Source organism: Canis lupus, chromosome 3 (genome assembly GCF_011100685.1).
Source record: "Canis lupus familiaris isolate Mischka breed German Shepherd chromosome 3, alternate assembly UU_Cfam_GSD_1.0, whole genome shotgun sequence".
Taxonomy (NCBI): Eukaryota; Metazoa; Chordata; class Mammalia; order Carnivora; family Canidae; genus Canis; species Canis lupus.
The window spans coordinates 29978561-30001023 of NC_049224.1; the positions used below are offsets into that span (position 1 = coordinate 29978561).

The 22463-nt window shown below is 44.5% G+C and overlaps 1 protein-coding gene across 1 annotated transcript; it reads right to left on the reverse strand.

Moving 5' to 3' along the window:
- Nucleotides 1-531: 531 nt before the first annotated feature.
- S100Z (S100 calcium binding protein Z) lies at nt 532-11786 on the reverse strand. Its single transcript, XM_038533679.1, is given in 4 exon segments — nt 532-696; nt 3596-3648; nt 3651-3770; nt 11696-11786. Coding segments are annotated over 4 exon segments (429 nt in total).
- Nucleotides 11787-22463: the final 10677 nt, after the last annotated feature.

Consider the following 22463-nt stretch of genomic DNA (forward strand, 5'->3'; position numbering starts at 1 on the left):
TACACCAGACTGGCTGCAGCTCTCCTGGCTTGAATACCTATACCTCGTGTACCCCTCTCCTGACCTGTCTCACTGACAAAGCCAGTACTTTCTTCTATATATCAGCCTTTCTCCTTACAGATCTGCACAACTTCTTCCATTTGAAGAAGAATCACAAGAGGGTGGAAGAGCCACTTAATTTTGCTAATAGGATAAAAAGTTCCAAATACACTTGGAGGGTGATAAATGTCTCTTAGAAGTTTGCTAAGCTTTAGTCTCATTTGAAAGTAGCTAAATTTTGTGGTGCTTCCCCTTTGACAGATTAAAAAAAATACATATAGCATCCTTAATAATATAGGAAAATTTTAAGTATGGCGTATAAGAATTGGACTATTTAAATCAATTTATTAAGGTACACATCACCTAACAATACTATTAATTCTATGTATATGACATCTATAAATGGTATTACTCTAACTATAGGTCTGAAGACTATAGACAAACAGGAAGCAAATAACTATGTGTACTTCTGCCCTTAGATTAGCTTACTAATTATCTTTGTTTTCCTTTCTTCTTCAGTTGTTCTACAAAGTAATCATTACAAGCAACTGTCAGAGCTGCCACCATGACCACGAATTCATTAAAATCCACTTCGTTGTCCTTATTGGCATCCAGGTCCTGCATTACCTTATCAACCAATTGTGGGTCCTTTTGGCTCTAAAAGGAAAAAGAAAATTTCTAACTCCCAGGCTTGGAGGTTCATGACAACTGAAATTGCATTTTCCTTTTATTTATGCTCAAGTTTTTATTTGTTTTAGCATCTAAGGACAATTTCCAAGAGCCCATTTGCAGGTAGACTTAAACCAAGCACCAATTCTAAATGAGTCTAGCTTTCTGCCCCAGGGCCATCTAATTCCATCTCAGACCTAAACACTGAGAGCAAACAGCATCTCATCAAAGTGAGCTGCTCATCCTGAAAATGCATTTACACAACTTCGAGGGGCGAGGGCTAGGACACAAGACACAGAACAAAGCATGCTTTAAAGCCAAAAATAGTAGGTTGCTCTACCTTTCACCAACGATGGAACTTTCAGCAAATCACTTAACATTTCTGAATTTCCTTTTATAAAATGGGAAGAATATCTCCCCACAAAGCTGGAGGATACATCAATACTTTAAAAAAAAAAAGATTTTATTTATTTGAGAGAGACAGACAAGGAGCATGAGTGGGGGGAGGGGCGGGAGGAAGGGAAGAGGGAAAGGGAGAAGCAGACTTCTTGCTGAGCAGGGAGGCAGACATGGGACTGGATCCCAGGACCCTGAGATCAGGGCCCAAACTGAAGGCAGACACTGAACCAACTGAACAACCCAGGTGCCCCACATCAACACTTGTAAAAGCGCTTGGCACCAGGTTGCTAGGTTTAGTAAATTAAAAATATACAACATCCAGTTAAATGTGAGTTTCAGACGAAAAATGAATAATTTAAGTATGTCTCTAATATTGCATGGGGCACACATTATTTTATCTGTCAGGCCTCTTGGCACAACACCTGACACTCAAAAAAAAAGAGGCACCTAATAAAGCATAGATCTTATAAAGATGACTGCATTTTAGGGGTGGAAAGTAAGGCAAAGGACCCATAGAAGAGGTCAGGCTTCAGAAAGGGGGTGGGACAGTGAAGCATTCACCTCTCCTGTGATTGATGGTTGCTGAGAAAATTTTTTTTTAAGATTTTGTTTATTTACTCATGAGAGACAGAGAGAGAGAGAGAGAGAGAGAGGCAGAGACACAGGCAGAGGGAAAAGCAGGCTCCTCACAAGGAGCCCAATGTGGGACTGGTTCCTGGGACCCTGGGATCATGACCTGAGCTGAAGGCAGATGCTCAACAGCTGAGCCACCCAGGCATCCCACTGAGAAATATTTCTAAACATCATTCATTCCCTCCAGGAATTCGGGAATTCGCATTGCCCTCTCAATAGGGGCCAACCATTAGAAGGTTGTAAACTTTAATTGATCAAAATCAACTTGGCCAAAAACAATTATAAATTTCACTTGAATAAATCAGTGTGCCAAGTTTCACCTGCTGAACCTTTTATTCTAAATATTATATAATCCAGTAGCCAAACTAAATTTGGGGGCAGGGAGAGGTTCCTAGGGACTCCTAAAATCACTAAAAAGGTACTGTGAAGAACTACCATGTTAAAAGTGTTTACTTCAGGGGCAGTGGGCTGGCTCAGTCCATAGAGCATGTGACTCTTGATCTGAGGTAGGAGTTCAAACCCCACGTTGGGCATAGCGATGACTTAGAAGAAACTTTTTTTTCTTACAGTTTTCCTAGAGAGGGTAAAGTAGAAGAGAAAGTGTCGTAATTACAAACACTGGAGTCTTAATGCAAGGTTTGGACAAATAACATCACGCACGGATAGTGCGCTGTAAAGTCCATTCGAGGCAGCTGCACAAACATTGGAGTCAAGGGTTTTCCTCAAAACAGAAGACCCCCCCAAACACTCCACTGTAAGCCTTGACGTGGAGATTTATTGAACTGCTGGCTATTTTGAGATGTGGTCCTCTCTGGTACCCAGCTGGTCACTGGCCAGATACACCCTATCACTTGGAGTCAGCCTGTGCTTGTTGGACAAAGCTAAGTACTTGTCACTCACTAGAAATCTTGCCACCGCAGCATCAGGTACCCTAGGCTTCCCTGCTGGCCCAATACGAAATATTGATTTTACAGACAGGTGGACAAAGCTCCAGGTAGAACTAGTGCCACTAGTTAGAACTATAACTCCTGGAATAACTGGCTGTATCTCTGCTGTGCCAGGATGTTGATCATTGAGGAAAGCCCACATATCATTTACAACCCCAGGAAACCCCAACCACAGGCAACATGAAGAAAATGACATGCCTAGGTACAGGCGAGCCTCCAGCGACACAGGGGTTAGGGCGGCCGACTCCCCCACACACAGAGGAAAGTCTGCATATAACTTGGGACTCCCCAGAAAGTTCTGACCCCCAAATACCTAACTGTTAATAGCCTGCCTGCTGTGGACAGGAAGCCTTACTGATAACACAAACAAGAGATTAACATGTATTTTGTACTTTATAATGTATTACATACTATAGTCTAATGATAGTGTAAGCTAGGAACGCCCAGGTGGCTCAGTGGTAGAGCGTGTGCCTTTGGCCCAGGTTGTGACCCCGGGGTCCCGGATCGAGTCCCACGTCGGGCTCCCTGCATGGAGCCAGCTTCTCCCTCTGCCTGTGTCTCTGCCTCTGTCTGTGGGTCTCTCATGAATAAATAAATAAAACCTTAAGAAAAACAACAACAATAATGCAAGCTAGAGAAAAGGAGACGTTATGAAGAAAATCATAAGAGAAAATACATTTGCCATCCTGCAGTGGAGAAGATGCACATGTAAGAGACCTACGCAGCCCCAACCTGAGCTGTTCAAGGATCAACCGTACACAAAGGCGTCAGCGTTTGCTTGCCCTGGTTGCTGAATTTCAGTACCAGGTGCACTGTTTGTGGCAGGGCCGGGTGTGGGGGGGGGTACCTGGATGTGCACCTGGCCCACCCTCACCCTTGACCCACTGGGGCTGAAAGCCGCCTCTTGCCGAGAGGAATTCCGGGGGCTCCCGCTGCGGCAGCGTCTTCAGTGCTCCCTGTAGAGCTTGAACCTGTCCCCTTCCTTGCGGGAGTCCTGGTGGAAGGTCCCAGTCATGATGCTCACGGGATCTCCAGCCGGGGGCAGGCATGACACAGTCACCGCCCCAGGGACGGGCCAGCACCCTCGGGCCGGAAACAAACACGTGTTCAAAATCAGCCCCAGCAACTGCACCCAAAGAAAACCTGGCCTCCTGGGTTCTCCCACGCCCAGGTGATGCCCGTTCACCCCATAGCCCAGTTAAAACGTTCTGCACATCCAGGGCAGGCTGGAGAGGAGCCCTCTCCTCCCGAACCCCGACTCCCTCCAAATCTAGCAGTTCCAGCCTATTTGCCAGCCAGCTGTCAGACACCAAATACAGAGTGGGACCAAAACGCAGGTTAAAAAATAATACTTTAAATAAAAATAAAACCTAGATTAAAAATAAATAGATAATGAACAAAAGACCCAACTTTGTACCTGTTCAGCCAGGACCCAGCTCTGTCAACAGGTGTCAAAAACTCTACTCATTTATACCTGGGATTCCACGCAGGCACACCTGTTCCCAAGAAGACCAAAATTACCAGCGACGAGAGGTTCAAGTGGAAGTGCCTCTATGTCTGTTTTTAATTATCAGAAGGAACAGGTGTGTGCTGCTGCCCAGAGGGCCCTCAGCATGGGCTGGCACCCACTGTGCACAGATGAGAAGGCGATGGGAGGCCACAAGGAAGCCTTCTGTACCCTCACTCTGGGAATATGAGTGGAAATCGCAGCCAAGTGCTAGGAAGGTGATGACTGGGAAGAATCTAAGGATAGAAGAGAAAAGAAGAAACCCTGGTTCAAACCTGCAGGCTTCCTAGCAAGGCCATTAGCAAGGTCAAGAGAAAAAACAGAGCAGACAAGTTTACTGTAATCCAGTGAAGGGTTGTGCAGTGTTAAAAAAGGGAGGCGGTGTGAAAGGTCTCCAAATGCCAAGTTAAAAAGGAACAAAGTGATCCCATCTGTGTAACAGCAAAAAAATCCCACAAATATATGTGGGTATATACTTGCATTTTCCCACGGAGTCACCGGAAGGATGCATAAGAAATAGAAGTGGTGACTATCAGGAGCTAGGGGGATAGAGGGTGGTACAGAGTGGCTGGGCTAAGTTTCTCATTTATACATTTCCCACTGATTTTAACTTTTTCAGTTATAGTATTATCTAGCCAAAAAAACTGAAATAGATAAAAAAGCCCAGAGCAGCTGTGTATGCAAGAAACCACATGGAGCAGGGTTCCAAGTGAGAGAGAAAGTGAACAAAGAAAAAGAAGAAGAAAAGCCAGACATTAGCCACTGTGCTTTTATTTTTTTAAGATTTATTTATTTTAGAGAGAGAGAGAGATCACAGGGGGTAGGGGCAGAGGGAGAGGGAGAGAGACTTAAGCAGGTAGCACGGAGTGGGGAGCCAGAGGCGGGCCTTGATCCCACAACACAGAGATCACAACCTGGGCAGAAACCGAGAATTGGGAGGCACTAAACTGACTGTGCCACCCAGGCACCCCTGTCTTTTAAACACAGCCTGTCCTCTCAGGACTGAAAGTCGATTATATAAAAAGTATTATTTGTATTTCCTTTCAACAATCCTGTTGGGATGGAGCCTCCATCAGCCTATTCCCCATTGCTCTTACCACGCACGCACTCCACTGAGGCCTCCCTCCAGGTCCCCAGGGATGTTCTCACTAGATACCTAAAGTCCAATTCTCAAAAATATTTTTAAATTAGTATTTTTTATTAAAGGAATAACGCATTGCTAAAATAATATTTTCAATACGTAAGAGTATAAAATAAAAGTAAAATTCCTTCTCCACCTTTTCCCACCCAGTGCCTCTCCATTAACACTCTCCTGGGTGAGAGGCAGGATCATGATGGCAAGAAGCTCAGACTCCCTGGCCTCAGCTCGCACCACTAACCAGAGGGGTGATCCCAGGCCAGTCACTTGCCACACTGTTTCCCAATCTGTATAAATAAGGTAACAGTTGTACCTACCTAACAGAAAGCATTAAATGAGCTAAAATATGTGCCTCCGTAGTAAATGCTATGTATGTGTCAGCTATTATTACCCTCCCAGAATAAAATACATATGTATACAATTTATATGAGATACATGTTACATATGTGCCCTTAAACACACATAGATACACAATAGTATCAACATGCGGTACACCTTGTCTTTTTTATTTAATATATTTTAGAAATATTTTTATATCAGCACATAAATTTAGCCCATTCTACTGCACTGGGTGAATGTACCTACATATAGTCAAGAAATATTTATCAGGCATTTCTGTTATGCCAGGCCCTGTGTAAAGATGACGGAAGAACTTGGTCCTTGGAACAAATCTGGTTGTTATTTATTATTTTTTTAAGTAGGCTTCAAACCCAGTGTGGATCCTGATGCGGGGCTTGAACTCATGACTCTGAGATCAACACCTGAGCCGAGATCAAGGTCGGGTGCTTAACCAACTGATGCCACCCAGGCATCCCCTTGTTATTTGGGGGAGATTGTGTTAACTAGATAGAATGCAGGGAACACTGGCAGCTATTTTATGTTGGGTGTTCCTATACAGGAAAACCCCTATGGCTTTGTGATCCTACTTCTCTGGGTCTCCTCATTTCCAAATGCGCTCTTTCTTCTACAACACTTAATATTTACTGCACCACCACGCTACCATTTCTCTCTATTCTTCTCCACCTTGGGCTTCATAATTTTGGTCTCTATTACCAAAATAGAGGTAGCTTCCTTACTTCTCTCACTGCTTTCTGTTCTCCATTCCCATTTCCATTCTGCTATCAGACTAGTTTATGGGAAACGCAAATCAATGCCCTCCCCCCTGGGCATTCAAAAGCCGGACTCTGCCTACAAACTGACCAAAATGCTGTGCTCTTTTTCTTCCTTTTCTTGGCTCATTCTGGGAATCCTTGTTCTATCTACTCCTTGAAGCTCAGTTCAAATATCTCCTCTTGGAAGTTTTGCAGCACTTTCCCAACTTCCAACCCCCACCTCCTGTAGGTGCCCACCTCTGTACACTGGAGCATGTCTTTATCGTTTTTTTTTTTTTTTTTTATCATTTCATTTAGCACACGTTCCTGTAATCAGTTTTGGTTTTGTTTTGTTTTTAGTCTGCCCATATATTCCCCGCTCTCTAGACTTTGAATAAGTCCCTTGATAGATTTGATATCTTTTTCATCTTTGCATTCTATAGAATTTAGCATAAGATCCAATGATATGAGGGAAGTGTTCAGAAATCTTTGCTGCTGGATGGATTAATGAGCCAATGACCCAGGAGAAACTATAAGATCCCACAAGAGTTTAGACTTGTCCAGCTTAATTGTCTAAAGACTTATGTGATTGCCTTTATTTCACACCAAAAATTTTGTTTCATCAAAGGGAGAAACAGACAACAGTCATTTCAAAGAACATAGAGTTTGAATTTGGAACTAAATATTTTCAGATTAAGCTGCTGAAGTTATAAACGCACTCGAATGGGTAAACTCTTACAGAGTATGTATGTCAGCAGTGTATCTAAATCAAATTCGATCACAATTTATCTGGAGAATTCAACCGGCAGGCAAAATTTAATAGAATAGATATTTAAAATTGCAATGTTATAATATGATTAGAGAGATGAGAATGTACTCTCTACGTTCTTGGCTCTTGGGGATCTGTTTGTTTATTTTAAAGATTTTACTTGTTTATTCATGAGAGACAGAGAGAGAAAGAGAGGCAGAGACACAGGCAGAGGGAGAAGCAGGCTCCCCCATGGACTGGATCTCACACCCTCGGATCACACCCTGAACTGAAGGCAAACGCTCAACCGCTGAGCCACCCAGACCTCCTAAGCTCTTGGGGTTTAGAAACAAGGTGGTTTCTACTTGATTAGCGCTTGGCTTTAGCCTAGCTAGATGTTTCTGTTGGTACATGCTGCCTCTTAGTGTCAGACTGCATGACTACATCTAGAAGCCCTCTAAATTCCCAGAATGTGCTTGAGATTGGCCCATCCAGGGCTTATCTGGGATGTAAACCAGCCCCAGCCTCTGCCCTGCAGGAGCCTTTCAGAAAAACAATGTCAAAGCCTTAATAGGACCCTTTCAGGCTAGGAACACCAATTTACAAGTGACGTGAAATCCCAGGGTGGGCACGGAAGACACATCTCTTTATAGCATAGAAAGGTTGTCCGGTCATACTTTACAAGTTCTATTATTACAGTTTGACTTTTCAGTTTCTGGCATGAGTCATAACCCTTAGGGCTAAAACGTACAACTGTGCACTGAAAATAGTGTGCAAAGAATGAGAGAAATAGAAATTTTAGATTGAGAGAGTTCATAAGTAAGGGCTATTTTAGAGGGAAAAAAGTACAAATCCACAGGTAGGAGGCAAAAAAGAGTAGAGCTGTGTAAAGTGGGGCCTTGGCCCTGGAGCCTGAAAGAAAGGAAATATATTAAAAAATCGGCCATCATATTAATTGGGAATGACCAACACCCTTAGGGTGCTGAGCAAAGTTGCCTCCTTAGGAAGTTTCCAGTTTTTGTCTTTTTATGTAACCTTATTCAAACGCTCTGTCATTTTTATAACAATGACATGGACGAATTTACAATTATGTGGAGTAAGATGGAGGGATTACAAGAGGTATAAGGAAACATTTGGGGGTAAGGGATATGCTCATTGTCTTGATTATGGTGATGGTGTATACATATATCAGAACTCATCAAAGTATACATTTAAAATATGTGTGGTTTATTTTATGTCAAATATAACTCAATAAAGCTATTCAAAGAAAGTTTCCTGGAATCACATAACTAGATTATAGCATGCTGAGGTTCAAATCCATGTTTTTCTGACAAAAAATAAAATTATGCAGCTATTTTATTTTATTTTATTTTATGCAGCCTTTTTAAAGTAGAATTAGATAGGGTACCTGGGTGGTTAATTCGATTAAGCGGCTGCCTTCAGCTCAGGTCATGATCTCAGGGTCCTGGGATCCAGCCCCTTGTTGGGCTCCCTGCTCAATGGGGACCCTGCTTCTCTCTCCCTCTGCCCTTCCCCCCTCTTGTGTGTGTGTTCACTCTCTCAAAAGAACAAATAAAATCTGTAAAAAGAAAAAAAAGTAGAATTAGAAAGACTACAGAAGGGAAATTTTTTTTTCAGCAAAATAATTGACAATAGCAAAATGGTAACCATACATGTGCTGTAATGGGGAAAGAAACCTGTGTACATTTAGAGAAGGAAAATACAAATAGTTTTAATAGTTATTTAATGAATTATGGATAGTTTTTTAAATTTTTCAATGCTACTATTAAATTGTATTTTCAGAGGTACCTGAGTGGCTCAGTCGGTTAAGTGACCCTTGATGTCAGCTCATACCATGATCTCAGGATCATGAGATCCATCCCTCAGGGCTCCAGGCTGGGCATGGAACCTCCTTAAGATTCTCTCCCTCTGCCTCTCCCCCCTCTAAAAAAAAAACAAAACATATTTTCAATTAAAACATCAATTGTAATTGTACATTATTTGAAATCGTAATCTATCAGGGCACCTGGGTGGCTCAGTCAGTTGAGCACCTGCCTTGGGCTCAGGTCATGATCTCAGGGTCCTGGGATCCAGCACATATCAGGCTCCCTGCTCTGTGAAGAGTCTGCTTCTTCCCTCCCTCTGCCTGCTGCTCCCCCTGCTTGGCTCTCTCTATCAAATAAATAAATAAAATCTTTATTTTTTTTATAAATAAATAAAATCTTTAAAAGAAATTGTAAACTATCTCCATATTAGGCAATGTTTTTAAAGGTATAATGTTGAATTTTACAACTTAGCCCATAAAATTCTAGATTTGAAATGTTATGTTTTTATATATGCCACATAAAAGACAACGTAAATATGTAAAAATGTTAATAGGAGTTTTTGTGGGATGAGTTTTCTTTTTTCAGCTTGTATTATTCTTGGTTTTGGAAATTTTATTTTACTTATTTATTTTTAGAATCTTTTTTTTCAAATGTGTTTGTCAGAGAGAAAGAGAAAAAACAGGAACGGGGGGAAGGGCAGAAGCAGAGGGAGAAGCAGGCTCCCCGATGAGGAGGGAGCCCAGAGGGACTCAGTTCCAGGAGCCCAGGTCATGACCTGTGCAGAAGTGCTTAACCAACTGAACCACCCCGGTGTCTTGGGTTTGGTAATTTTAAATTGTCAGTAATAGCTATACTTTACTTTTATAACCCCCCAAAATGAAATAAAGTATTTTGGGGATCCCTGGGTGGCTCAGAGGTTTAGCGCCTGCCTTTGGCCCAGGGCACAATCCTGGAGTCCCGGGATCAAGTCCCATGTCAGGCTCCCAGCATGGAGCCTGTTTCTCCCTCCTCCTGTGTCTCTGCCTCTCTCATTCTCTCTCTCTCTCTCTCTCTATCATTCATAAATAAATACATAAATAAATAAATAAATCTTTAAAAATTTTTGAAATAAAGTATTTTATTTTTTTAAAGAATTTTCATGTAGTTATCCATGAGAGACACAGAGAGAGGCAGAGACACAGGCCAAGGGAGAAGCAGGCTCCCTGCGGGAACCCAATGCAGGACTCGATCCTGGGACCTGGGGTCACGACCTGAGCCGTAACTGCTGAGCCACCGGGCGCCCTGAAATACTTCTACTCCCTGAAATAAAGTATCTTAAAAATCATCTTGTTCGGGCGGGGGGGGGGGAGGGCAGCCCCGGTGGCACAGCAGTTTAGCGCTGCCTGCAGCCCAGGGCATGATCCTGGAGACCCTGGATTGAGTCCCACATCAGGCTCTCTGTAAGATGCCTACTTCTCTGCCTGTGTCTCTGCCTCTCTCTCTGTCTCTATGAATAAATAAATAAAATATTTTTTAAAAAAAATCATGTTGTTGACAAAGCATTTAAGCCACCCGAATACAGATGTTTGGCTGCAATATGCACGGACTCTCCTCAGGCACCTCCCCGGCTGCAAAGCCCGTTTTGCTCACATGATTAAGCAGCACGTATTTGCTCCACAGAGTCTGTGAGAAGGTATCAGTTCAGGACAAATACTTGACTATTACTGAGAAATACACTGCAGATTATTGTGAGATACTAAACTGACCCCAAGGTACATACGTAACTGGACATTTTCTGTGAGAGGAACACACTCAAGTTAATGCCTGGGCAGTTTCTTTTTCCTTGACAAATTTTTTTATTCTAAAATCAGTTGATGGATCAGCATGTGTGCTCACACGTGTGTGCGGGCTGCTCACACATGTGTGCGGGCTGTTCAGAAACAGGACAAGGGGGTGTCTGGGGCGCAGCCAGTTGAGCACTGCCTTGGGCCCAGGGCCTGATCCTGGAGACCGGGGATCGAGTCCCACTTCAGGTTCCCTGCATGGAGCCTGCTTCTCCCTCTGCCTGTGTCTCTGCCTCTCTCTCTCTCTGTCTCTCATGGATGAATAAATAAATAAAATCTTAAAAAAAAAAAAAGTTCTCAGGAATAAAAACTTAAGTGAGGAATTCTCACATGTGGTTTTGGAACGGATAAACGTGCCAAGATCTTACAGAAGAGGGCACTATTTCCTATTTTCTAGAGCAGCCTTCTCTGCAAAGCAGCAATGAAAATGTAGAAGTAACAATGGGTTCTCTGCAAGAGACTTCCTTGAATATCTTAACAGAATTAATACAGGGCTTTTTAAAAATATTCAGTTTAGGGCACCTGGGTGGCTCAGTCGATTAAGCGTCTGCCTTCGGCCCAGGGCCTGATCCCGGGGTCCTGGGGTCAAGTCCCGCATGGGCTCCTTGCTCAGCATGGAGCCTGCTTCTCCCTCTTCCCTCTGCTGTGCCCCCTGCTTGTGCTCTCTGGCTCTGTCAAATAAATAAAATCTTTATTTTAAAAAATGTGCAGTTTAACCAAAAATCAGTTTCTGCTGCTGAAAACATCACCTCAGATCATAAAGTAGCATTGCTTTATCACTCCTCGGGGTCATCTGAGCAATGTCTGCTTAATAAAGCCTCTCTTGATTATTGCCAAACTTTTTTGAAGTTCATTAGTACTTATTTCTCACTTACCTGTTTTTGAGATGCACAGCCCAGAAACCTGAAAGCCTTCCATGCCCCCTCCGCAGTTTCGGGCCACGGGAAGCTGAGAGAGCAGGGCCATCTCAGGACCTTCAGTGGAGAGGCTTCTTAGCCTTCCGTGCTAGCCTCCTCTGGTAAGTGGCAACCCCAAAAGCTTTTTGTCTCTGAAAGTCCATCTGTGCCCAAGCTAATCCCCCCCTCTACTCTCTGCCACAACTGCGGGAGAGTTGCTGGTGCTTGCGCCAGCAGTGGAGCCTGTGACTCTGGACCTCGGGTTTGAGTTCAGGCCCCACACAGGGTGAGGAGATGATTCAAAAATAAAATTATAAAAGACAGACCTCTGCTAAATTGACGCAATCTCGAGGGAGCCCTGCCCTGGGTCCCGATCGCCGCAGACTCTCACGAGGAGCAGGCCGGACCGGCTGGGTTTGCCCATCTCAGGCTGTCCCCAGCCCCGCGGGGTTGGGAGGGACTCTGCGTGCACCTTCCCCGGGGGGCCGACCAGATTCCCTGCAGCTTGGGTTTGCCTCCATGTGACCAAGGTTCCTCAGCTTCAAGCGCAGGGGATAGGGTCCTGGGTGCAGAGATCCTGCACGGCTTGTTTTTCTTTTGGCCTTTAAAACACATGCCTCCAAAAGACCTGGACTCCCAGAAAATTATTTGCTCATTTTCAGGAAGCGAACTCCTCCTATCCCAGCAGCTCAGAAACAGATTAGTGGTGGTAAAAGTTGCTCAGATGTCCTAATCTTAGTCAACTCTGAGTTCTGAAGTTCTTAAAATAATGATACATTTCTCCTGTCTTGATCTGGCTTCCAATTATATGGATATCATATACTTTAATATTTACTTTTCTTTAGCCAAAGCAAACTATTTGGTTACAATTACATAATCTTTTAGATTTTTTTGATGTTCTATGTAGCCACCCAGTTGAGACATTTCTCTTTAGAGTCTATAACCTTACCAGAAAGTTTATTTCTTTTTTTTTTTTTTTTTTTAGATTTTATTTATTTATTTGAAAGACAGAGTGATCAAGAGAAAGAGAGAACATGTGCAGGGGGGGTGTTGGCAGAGGGAGCAGCCCGCCCCCCCGCTGAGCAGGGAGCCCAATGTGCTGCTCCATCCCAGGACCCCGGGATCATGACCTGAACTGCAAGTAGATGCTTAAGCAACTGAGCCGCCCAGGCGCCCCCAGAAACTTTATTTCTTATGTATCATCTCTGTAAAGGAATGCGAATTGAAAAACTCTCATACTTACTCACTTATAAACATAATTTATAGTTTTGAAATAAAAGTTCAGAGACCACTTCTGAAGAATTTGTTTTTAGACTTCAGAATGATTAGCCCCACCCTGTTTATCATTACCCTGGAAGATGACTTATTGGATCCCAGATGGTTCGGCCATCTCACCCCACCCTACCCTTGGCCTGCTGTTCTCTGAGCCAGTCTGTGCCAATGACCTGACTGTTGAGAGGAGATAGCGGGAGACTGAGAAGGAATGAAGGACTCTCAGAAATCCCTTGAGTTTCACATACTTCTGGAACTTCATTTTGATCATCTAGAGAGAGGCTCCACCCTCTTTGTACCCATCAAAAGGTAATGGACAAATTAAAATTGGTCTTAGCAGATCCATGTTTTAGCAAGCAAAATCTTGATTGCTTCAAGTTCTGCATAGGTAAGAACCCCCATTGAGCCCTTTTAAAAACTGGCTAAAGAAAATGGCAGGTTGGGCAGACCAGGTGGCTCAGTGGTTTAGCACCACCTTCGGCCCAGGATATGATCCTGGAGTCCCAGGATCGAGTCCCACGTCGGGCTCCCCTGCATGGAGCCTGCTTCTCCCTCTGCCTGTGTCTCTGCCTCTCTCTCTCTCACTCTGTGTCTCTCATGAATAAATAAATAAAATATTTTTTAAAAATGGCAGTCAAGTTTAATTACAGATGTTCCTGGGAGCTCATGGAGTTATATTTTATTATAAACAACTTTTATTTTTTCTAAGAACCTTAGGTAAGAAATTTCCTGCAGAAGATTCTAGGTTTGATTCTTAAAAACAACACTGGCATGGATCAGGAAGATTTTTATCTGTAGAATCCATTTCAGAGAGAAAATGAATGTGGGTAGGCCCCACATACTTGACATATGCAAGTCCTCTATGGGTGAGTTGTATTTGACACTGTTTCCCGTTCCTGCCTTCCTAAAGTTTCTACTCTCTTTGTTCCCATGATCTCTCAGTATGCTGGTCCCTCCAGCCTCTAACTCTTCTTCCTCCATGTCCTCCCTCCGCAGGAATCTTGTCTTATAATATCTGCCCTTTAAGTGTGGGTATTCTCCATGGCCCTAGGTGATCAATGGAGGCAATTTTATCTACTGTGATGATAGTTCTGCCTTCAAACTCTGAAATTCCAATTTCCAAGTCTGTTTTCTCAACCCTGACCTGAGACCCTCAAGAATCACATCAGTCCCGTTTTACTCCCATTCACCTAGAACATAGACCTATAACTTTTCATGACATGCCAGTTCTGCATAGCCTGGCTATTTGCCTCTTGTGGTGCCCAAGTAGGGTATCTCCCAATTGGGTGGGGGCCCCCAAATGTGGGGCAACCATCGGGTAGAAGCCAGTGGTGTGAGAGGTCAAAGAATTCACTTGAGGCAGAAGAAAAGAGATACAAACTTATTGAATCTACCGCTCGCTTGGGAGCAGGAGAGGTGGGCCGGAGAGCAGAAGAGAGGCTGCAAGGCCGTGGGCGGGGCTGCGTTGAAATGGGGTAGGGGAGGCGTGCAGTGTATGGAATCTTCCCTGTTCTGGGAGCTGTGCCTAGCTGTACGCAGCCTGTTGGGCAGTTAAGGCCAGTGGATATTTTGAGGTGGGTCCTGACGGGCCTGGCCCCTTCTACATTCCATCACTCAAGCCAGTTTGCCTAAAAGCTGGCCTCTCCACCCACCCCTATTATATTGAAACTTCTAGGAGGAGAAATCAGGTTGTGAATTTTATTGCCCTCTCTTTGGACTTGAATTGGTTAGAGGCTCTAGTAAGTAGAAGGCACTTGTCAGCAGTACTTGAGTAACAAAAGCACCCAAACATAATAAGGACATTTGTTATCTCACAGGTAGGGGCTGGTTGTTTTAGGGTTTCAGCCTGTCAGCAAGGACCCAAGATCTTCTGTCCGTGCCGTCCATCATCTTCTATGTGCTAGATCTGATCCCCGACGAGCTCCCTGGTCACATAGTGGCGGTCTCAAGTCCCGGCATTGTGTTTGGATTAGCTATAGAGGATTATCTGGGGAAATCCATATATGTCTCCAGACTCTCTATATTTTATGTTATGTTGTTATGTTATGTTATGTTATGTTATGTTATGTTATGTTAGTTTAGAGAGAGTGTGTGAGAGAGAGAATGAGCAGGAGAGCAGCAGAGGCAGAGGCAGAGGGAGAAGCGGCTCCTCGCTGAGTGGGGAGCCTGATGCAGGGCCTGGATCATGACCTGAGCTGAAGGCAGATGCCAACCAACTGAGCCACCCAGGCGCCCCAGTCTCCAGACTTTCTAAATTTTCTAAAATTATCTCTTTATTCAGTCAGCATAGTAGAGAAAGAAGTTTTCGAACTATATCAGACTGGCCTCCCCCAAAATTGCTAAGCAATTTTGTGTTTTGGGAAAATGCCACTTGACTATTTGAGGGAAGCTGCTAGATTTAGCCTTATACAAGTCTAATGTAGGGGAATGGATGCTGTGTGAACATAATCCTTCCCTCTACGAAAACTCTCAGGAGAAATTTCCATTTGGTCTTTGTGTTGAGAAGAGTCCTGATCTGCCTAAGCAATTATCTTAAAGACGTTGAACTGCCTGGCTGATAAGATGTCCCCTTTTTCTTTGGCTGTTAGAAAGACTAGAGTCAAAGACCAGGTCAAACACATGATTTTACGACTTATATAAACCCGAATACCTCCAGCAGCAGTTTTGGTCAAACTATTTAACAAGTTCCCAATCAGCATTAACAGCAGTTACAAACAATGAGCATCAGTCTGTCTTACTGGCCAGGCATTAAGCTAATGAGGACAGGCCAAAGAGAGAAAGCATAAGAAAAATAATCTAATAAACTATTTTTGTTTTATTCCCACGTGACAGAGATTTGAGTTCAGAAAAATAGTCCATGATGATGAATGGACTGACACTCTGCCTCAGTGTTGGGGAGCAAAAGGGAGTAGAGGGGATGGTGGTAAATTGGACCACCCATGCCCTCTTAGGAATGGGAACCATGCCTTGTCTCCAGATGATTGCTGCCAGACTAGAAGACGGCTCAGAGCTCCTAGAACTTCCACTATTTTTAGGAAAAGCCAGAAATCCTAATTTTTTAGAACACCTGGATTTTAACTATAACTTAAACCAAAAAACGAACACATCCAACTGAAAATAGACAAAGCTGCAGGCCAATCCGAAGGTTGCGTTCAGCCGAACCCAACCAGCTGTGGCTTCTGCTTCCTGCGGTGTATTAATCTCACTCCACTGCTACCACCCCACTGTACATTTCAGCCTTGTTTTTTCTTCTTCTTTCTCTCCTTAATTTCCAGTTTTTAATTCTCTGTCTTCTTATGTATCACTTTAAATCCTACCTGGGGCAGAGCAGAGCATAAAGAAACAGACTGCAGGACATCCCATCTGGGTGCCATCAACATCTCACACCCCAAGTCACACCGGCCTGTGTTGTTTGTGCCCCTCTAGTTCATATGGGATTGTCCTTGATTTGCTGTCAACAGAATACCCCCACTTGCTGCACTGCATGAACCAGACCCTGAAGGTCACGCAGCTTCTGGTTTCTCCTCCTGTCCTGCCATCTGTTGCCAGGTTTACCCCCTTAGCCCCCCCCTCCCCTCCCCTCCTCTCTCCCTCCTTGGCACAGTGCTGCAGGACCTTACTGTTCTGGACTGAATTACCCTAAGAAACCCTGGCTCACCTTCAATATCCACTTTGAGTGTCTTCAAATTCAGCCTCCTCCCCACCCCCAACCCCCTCCAGCTACCAGGATGCACACCGGACCTCCCCACCATCTCTGAGTTAAATCTAAGCTCCTGGAAGAGCTCCTGCCTGGCTCACCTGCCCCCTTGTCCTCACACTTAACACTGCTCCTGGGACGCTCAGTTGCCCAGCTCAGGCACCAGTCCCCCCCACAGAGGGCTCTGTCACTCCTCAGCTCCTCCCAGCACTCCACCAGCCCTCCTATCGCCCTCCTATCGCTCCGCATGGCCTCAGGCCTTCCTCTATCTCTGCACAGGAAGTAGATTAGAGACTAATCATAAGAGCTCACTTTAATTAACATATACTCTGGCCAAGCACAATTCTAGGCAGTTTAAATGTACTCACTTTATCTTCAAATGTCTTTTTTTTTTTTTTTTTTTTTTAAGTAAGCTCTTCACCCTACCTGGGGCTCGAAGTCACAATCTGACATCAAGAATCCCAGGTTCCACCAACTGAGCTAACCAGGTGCCCCATCATCCTCAACAATCTTAACAGGAATAACTGGTCCCGGTGTACAGCCCTAAGCGAAGGCGCTGAGAGGTTACGTAGCTTTCCCAAAGTCACCGCCTCGGTCAAGTGAGGGCTTGGGCTCAGGCCCCGGAAGCACTTCATCTTCACCAACGGGAGACGCACAGGGTGGGGGATCTATCTCAAGCAGCTCCTTCCCTCCCTGTTTACTCAGGGACTGAAGGGCCTTAAGTCATAAATGACCCCAATTCCTGCTTTCCTTCCCGATAAGGACCATGCCTGCCACGCCCTGGTCTGGACTCTTGCAGCCACAGAGGCTTCCTCAGATTCCCAGCCTCGGCTCCTCAGGCGCAGCCCTGGGGAGGAGGCCGGCTCCACGCTCCACCCCCTGGAACGTAGATAAGAGGCCTTCTCCTTACCTCAGCTCCCCAGAAGGCAACCGGAAGGTAACAAGAAAAAAAAAGTGGGGGAAACCTCTTGTTTCTAAATCTAGTATTGGAGTTTGAGGGGGGGGACTTGGGCCACAGAGAGTGGGGGTTGGGGAGCACAAACTAGGGCAGAGAGCTGTTGCCCTGGGGCAGCCTCTCTAAAAGGTGACCTTACCTTGGCCTCCAAAGAAACACACACAGAGAAATAGAGAGTGAACCCATGAGCAGCCCCATGGTGCCTCAGAACCCTGGGGTTCATCTCCTGGCTCCTGTGACCATCTTGGCTCCTGCTTGACTCTCACTTCACTTGAAAACTTCAGGGTTTCATGTTCCTGTCCAGGCTGAAGGATCCAGAAGTACCTTCAAGGTATAGCTTGGGCTCCCTAGATCTGCTCCAGAGATTTAACTTAATCTTATGTCTCCCCAGACATGTCATGTCTTGCTCATGTCTTCACAGATGCCAGTTCACTTCCGCTCCCAAGAAGACCCCGCAGCCCCATGTGCTCCTCCTCAGAGCGGCCGGCACTGGGCATGCAGAGCCCGCCTTCAGTGCTGGGCTGAGGCTCTCTCCCCGCCTGGAGAACCGCAGGTCGCAAGACCCAGGGGGGCCGCCTGGGTGGCTCAGGGGTTGAGCATCTGCATTTGGCTCAGGGCGTGGCCCTGGGGTGGGGTGGGGGGGCTCCCTGCAGGGAGCCTGCTTCTGTCTCTGCCTCTCTCTGTGTCTCGAATGAATGATAGAATGAATGAATGAATAAATAAATAAAATAGAAGACAGAGGGGCAGACGCAGCTCAGGAAATGTCCAATACACACAACGCTATCTTGAAAGAAAAAATTCCAGAATAGGTTTCGAAGACTGGAACATTTCTCTTTTTGAAATCACTCTTCTATCCCATCTGAAAACAAAAATTAAGAGGATCTACCCTGTGTCAGGGGACAATGAACGAATAAGTTGTGTCAAAGTAGGTAATTTAAAAATGACACCAAAAGGTACACGTGACTTATCACAAGCTCTGAGCAAGGTGTGTAAGCATCCCTCTACACACACTGACATTCACACTCAGGGCCTTGCCTTAAGTAACCAACCGAACTCAAAACTCCTGACACCATGAGCTACTATGGCAGCTACTCTGGAGGCCTGAGCTCTGGCTGTGGCTGAGGAGGCTGCAGATACAGGCTGCTGCCACCCCCAGTGCTAGGGAGGATACGGGTTCTCTGCCTTCTACCCAAATTCTGCCCCAAGAGCCCAACATCTGAGGCCATAAACGGAGTCTCCAAACCTGACTACAATAATCAAACCAAACAAGATCATTCAAGACCAAGCCAAGATAAAAAGCATGGGTAGCTTCTAAGATTTTAGGCATATTTATCACTTTATAATGTTCTCTTTCGTGTCTCCTGGTTTCCTTTATTTGTGCTTTTATAACTGTGATATTTCTCTATTCCTTTTGCAATAAATTATCTTAAAACAGTAAAAAAGGAAAGAGGGGAGGAAGGAGGGAAGGAAGGGAGGGAGGGAGGGAAAGTTAAGAGCGTCCAGAATTCTCCAGCACGGTGGCTGGATCCAGGTGGAGGCTAGGTGGGGGCAGGGGCTGGTCCCTTTTTCTCTGCCTTTGAAGCGTATTGACATTACCAGGAGGCAGCAAAGCCTTAAGAATTTTACTATTCTTAGCTGCTTCCTGTAAATGCAAAATGAACAGACGTATAATCAGTCATTGGCCGACAGAGCCTTCTAATCCCACAGCACGCTTTTTGTATTATCAGTGGAGGGCAAGTAGCAAAATCCAGAATGGGAAGACTACAAACTGTTTTCCTCAACAAATACATTGTGAGGGGGCAGCCCGGGTGGCACAGCGGTTTGGCGCCGCCTGCAGCCTGGGGTGTGACCCTGGAGACCCCAGATCGAGTCCCATGTTGGGCTCCCTGCATGGGGCCTGCTTCTCCCTCTGCCTGGGTCTCTGCCTCAATTTCTCTGTGTGTGTGTCCCTCATGAATAAATTTTTTTAAAAAAGTTTTTTTTTAAAGAGAGAGAGCTAATACAAAGAGAAATGGGACCAAATGTCCCCCAGGCCAGAACCTTTCAAATGTCACTGCCTTATTGGTGAGAAGGAGCTGGAGAAAAATATGAGGTAAATAAAAGAGGAAAGACACAGCTTCACTTCTTCCAAGACGTCCAGACTGGCAAATATTTAAGACTGCGAAGTCAGTGTTTACAGCAGAGTGAGTAAACAGCCCCACTCATGTAAATTGCTTGCAACATCTCAAGAGGACAATTTATTGTGTTAAAGCTTTGATCAAGAAATTCTATTTCAAAAAAAAAAAATTCTATTCTAGCTATTCAGTATATCCAAGGACACTCCCACCCTCAACAGTTCTCTACTGAATCACACTTATCAGCATATTTAAAGATAACAGAGTCACTCTCATCGCTTGTCTGTCCCACAGTGCTCGGCTCCGTTTCGTAATTAAACTTGCTATACCGGATCATCCGTGGCCGCTTCCTTACTGCTCATTCTTTCTGATTTTTTTTTTAAAGATTTTATTTACGTATTCATGAGAGACACAGAGAGGCAGAGACACAGGCAGAGGGAGAAGCAGGCTCCAACCACTGGGCCACCCAGGTGCCCCTTCTCATTCTTTCTTGAACACACCCCACTGTGGCTTCCTATCCACCCCATGTGACTGAGACTGGTGATCCTGTCAAGGTCATCAATGCTTTCCATGCAGTGAGACCCACTGGGTCGCTTCTCTGTTTTTACCTCTCATTCCACATGGTTGACCACCCTCTCCTTTACATCCTTGGCTTCTCTTCTTTGGACTTTCTTACAGCCCCAGTGGCCAGTCCTTTCCAGTCTCTTTAACTGGTTCTTTTTCTACTCAAAAGGTTAAGTGCTGGGGTACCTGGCTGGTTAAGTCTGGAGAGCATGTGACTCTTAATCTTGAAGTTGTGAATTCAAGCCCCATGTTGGCTATGGAGGTTACTTAGAAAGAACATCTTTTTTAAAAAGGCATAACAGCCCTTTCTGCCCACCAGTCCTGTCCCCATACTTTAATAAAATGACTTTTTGCACACACATACATACAGACAAAAAAACAAACTAACAAAAAAAAAGGTAGGTCCTCTGACTTAGGCCTACTTCACCTATATCTTCTCCCCTAGGGCATGAGTTTTTGTCTATTTTGCTCTCCACCAAATCCTTTGCTTTAAAAAATGCTAGTGGGGTGGCTGGCTGGTTCAGTTGGTAGAGTGTGAGACTCCTGATCTCAGGGTTATGGGTTTGAGCCCCACTTTGGAATAGAGCTTACTCTAAGGAAAAAATAAAAATGCTAATGATATGGTAAAGACTCAAACCCTTATCTCCAGCTTTGATCAAAAAAAAAAAAAAATCCAGACCCAGATATCAAAATGTCCTACTCAACAATTTTATTTTTTTAATTTTTTTTAAGGCCCAAACTACTGTTTTTTGTGTTTTGTTTTGTTTTTTTTAAAGAGGCCCAGCAACAGTTTTACATGGATATGTAACAGGTATCTCAAACTCACTCAAGATGCCATGGCTGGCATCTTGGCTCAGCCAAGTGGGTGGCTCAGCCAGTCAGGTATCTGCCTTCGGCTCAGCTCATGATCTCAGGGTCCTGAGATCTGCATCAGGAGATCAGATCAGTGCTGCTCAGTGGGAAGCATTCTTCTCCTTCTCCCTCTGCCCCTACCCACCTCTCATGCTCCCCCCCACTCTCAAATAAATACAAACATATATACACATCTTTATTAAAAAAAAAAAAAATGCCACGGCCAAAAAGTTACTCTTGACTTTCAACCCTCAAACCTGCTTACTCCTGATTATTTCACCATCATCCATCAAGAAAAAAATCTGGTGTGCTCTTCCTCAATTTTTGTTTTCCTCACCTTTATCAACTTTTCATCTAAAACAGTCCAAAGTAAGTTCCCTTCTCTCCATCTCTACCTTCACCCTAATTCCACCCAACATCATCTCTTGCTTGGAATCCTGGAATTTCCTCTTAAGTTCTTGCTCTCCCTCTTGCACTTCTATACTCCGTATTCTATAGTAGCCATATCCTATAGTAACTTTTTTTTTAAGATTTTATTTATTTATTTATGAGAGACATACACAGAGAGAGGGAAAGACACAGGCAGAGGGAGAAGCAGGCTCCCTGCAGGGACCCCGACATGGGACTTGATCCCAGGACCCCATGATCACGCCCTGAGCTGAAGGCAGACACTCAACCACTGAGCCACCCAGGCGTCCCAAGTAAAGCAACCCTATGGCTCCCCACCTAGAATGAAAGTCGAACTCCTGACTCCCTTACAAACCCTTTCGATTCTTTAGTGCCTGCCTTCCTCCAGCCCACGTGATCGCTTTCTCCCCTCACCCTCAACCATTCGCATAAAGCCCTTGATTAGGATCCTCTCCTAGCTGACTCTTATTCTTATGTTGCAATTTAAATTTCATATCCTGGGATGCCTGGGTGGCTCAGTGGTTGAGGGTCTGCCTTTGGCCCAGGGCATGATCCCAGGGTCCAGGGACTGAGTCTCGAATCGGGTTCCCTGCAAGGAGCCTGCCTCTCTCTCTCTATGACTCTCATGAATAAATAACATCTTTTAAAAAATAAAAATAAATTTCATATGCTTAGAAACCATCCCTGACCTAATACAAAATACTCTCAGCATTTAGCCTGTCTTAGAATTTACTAGTATTATTTTTCTTAATGTCAAGTTCTCTCTAAATACAAAGTAAATTCCATGAGAAAAGAGTTTTTCTCTATTTTGCTATCCACAATATCCTTCACTGCCCTGAACATGACTTGGCACACAGTGCGTGGTAGGTTAGTGAATTAACAAGT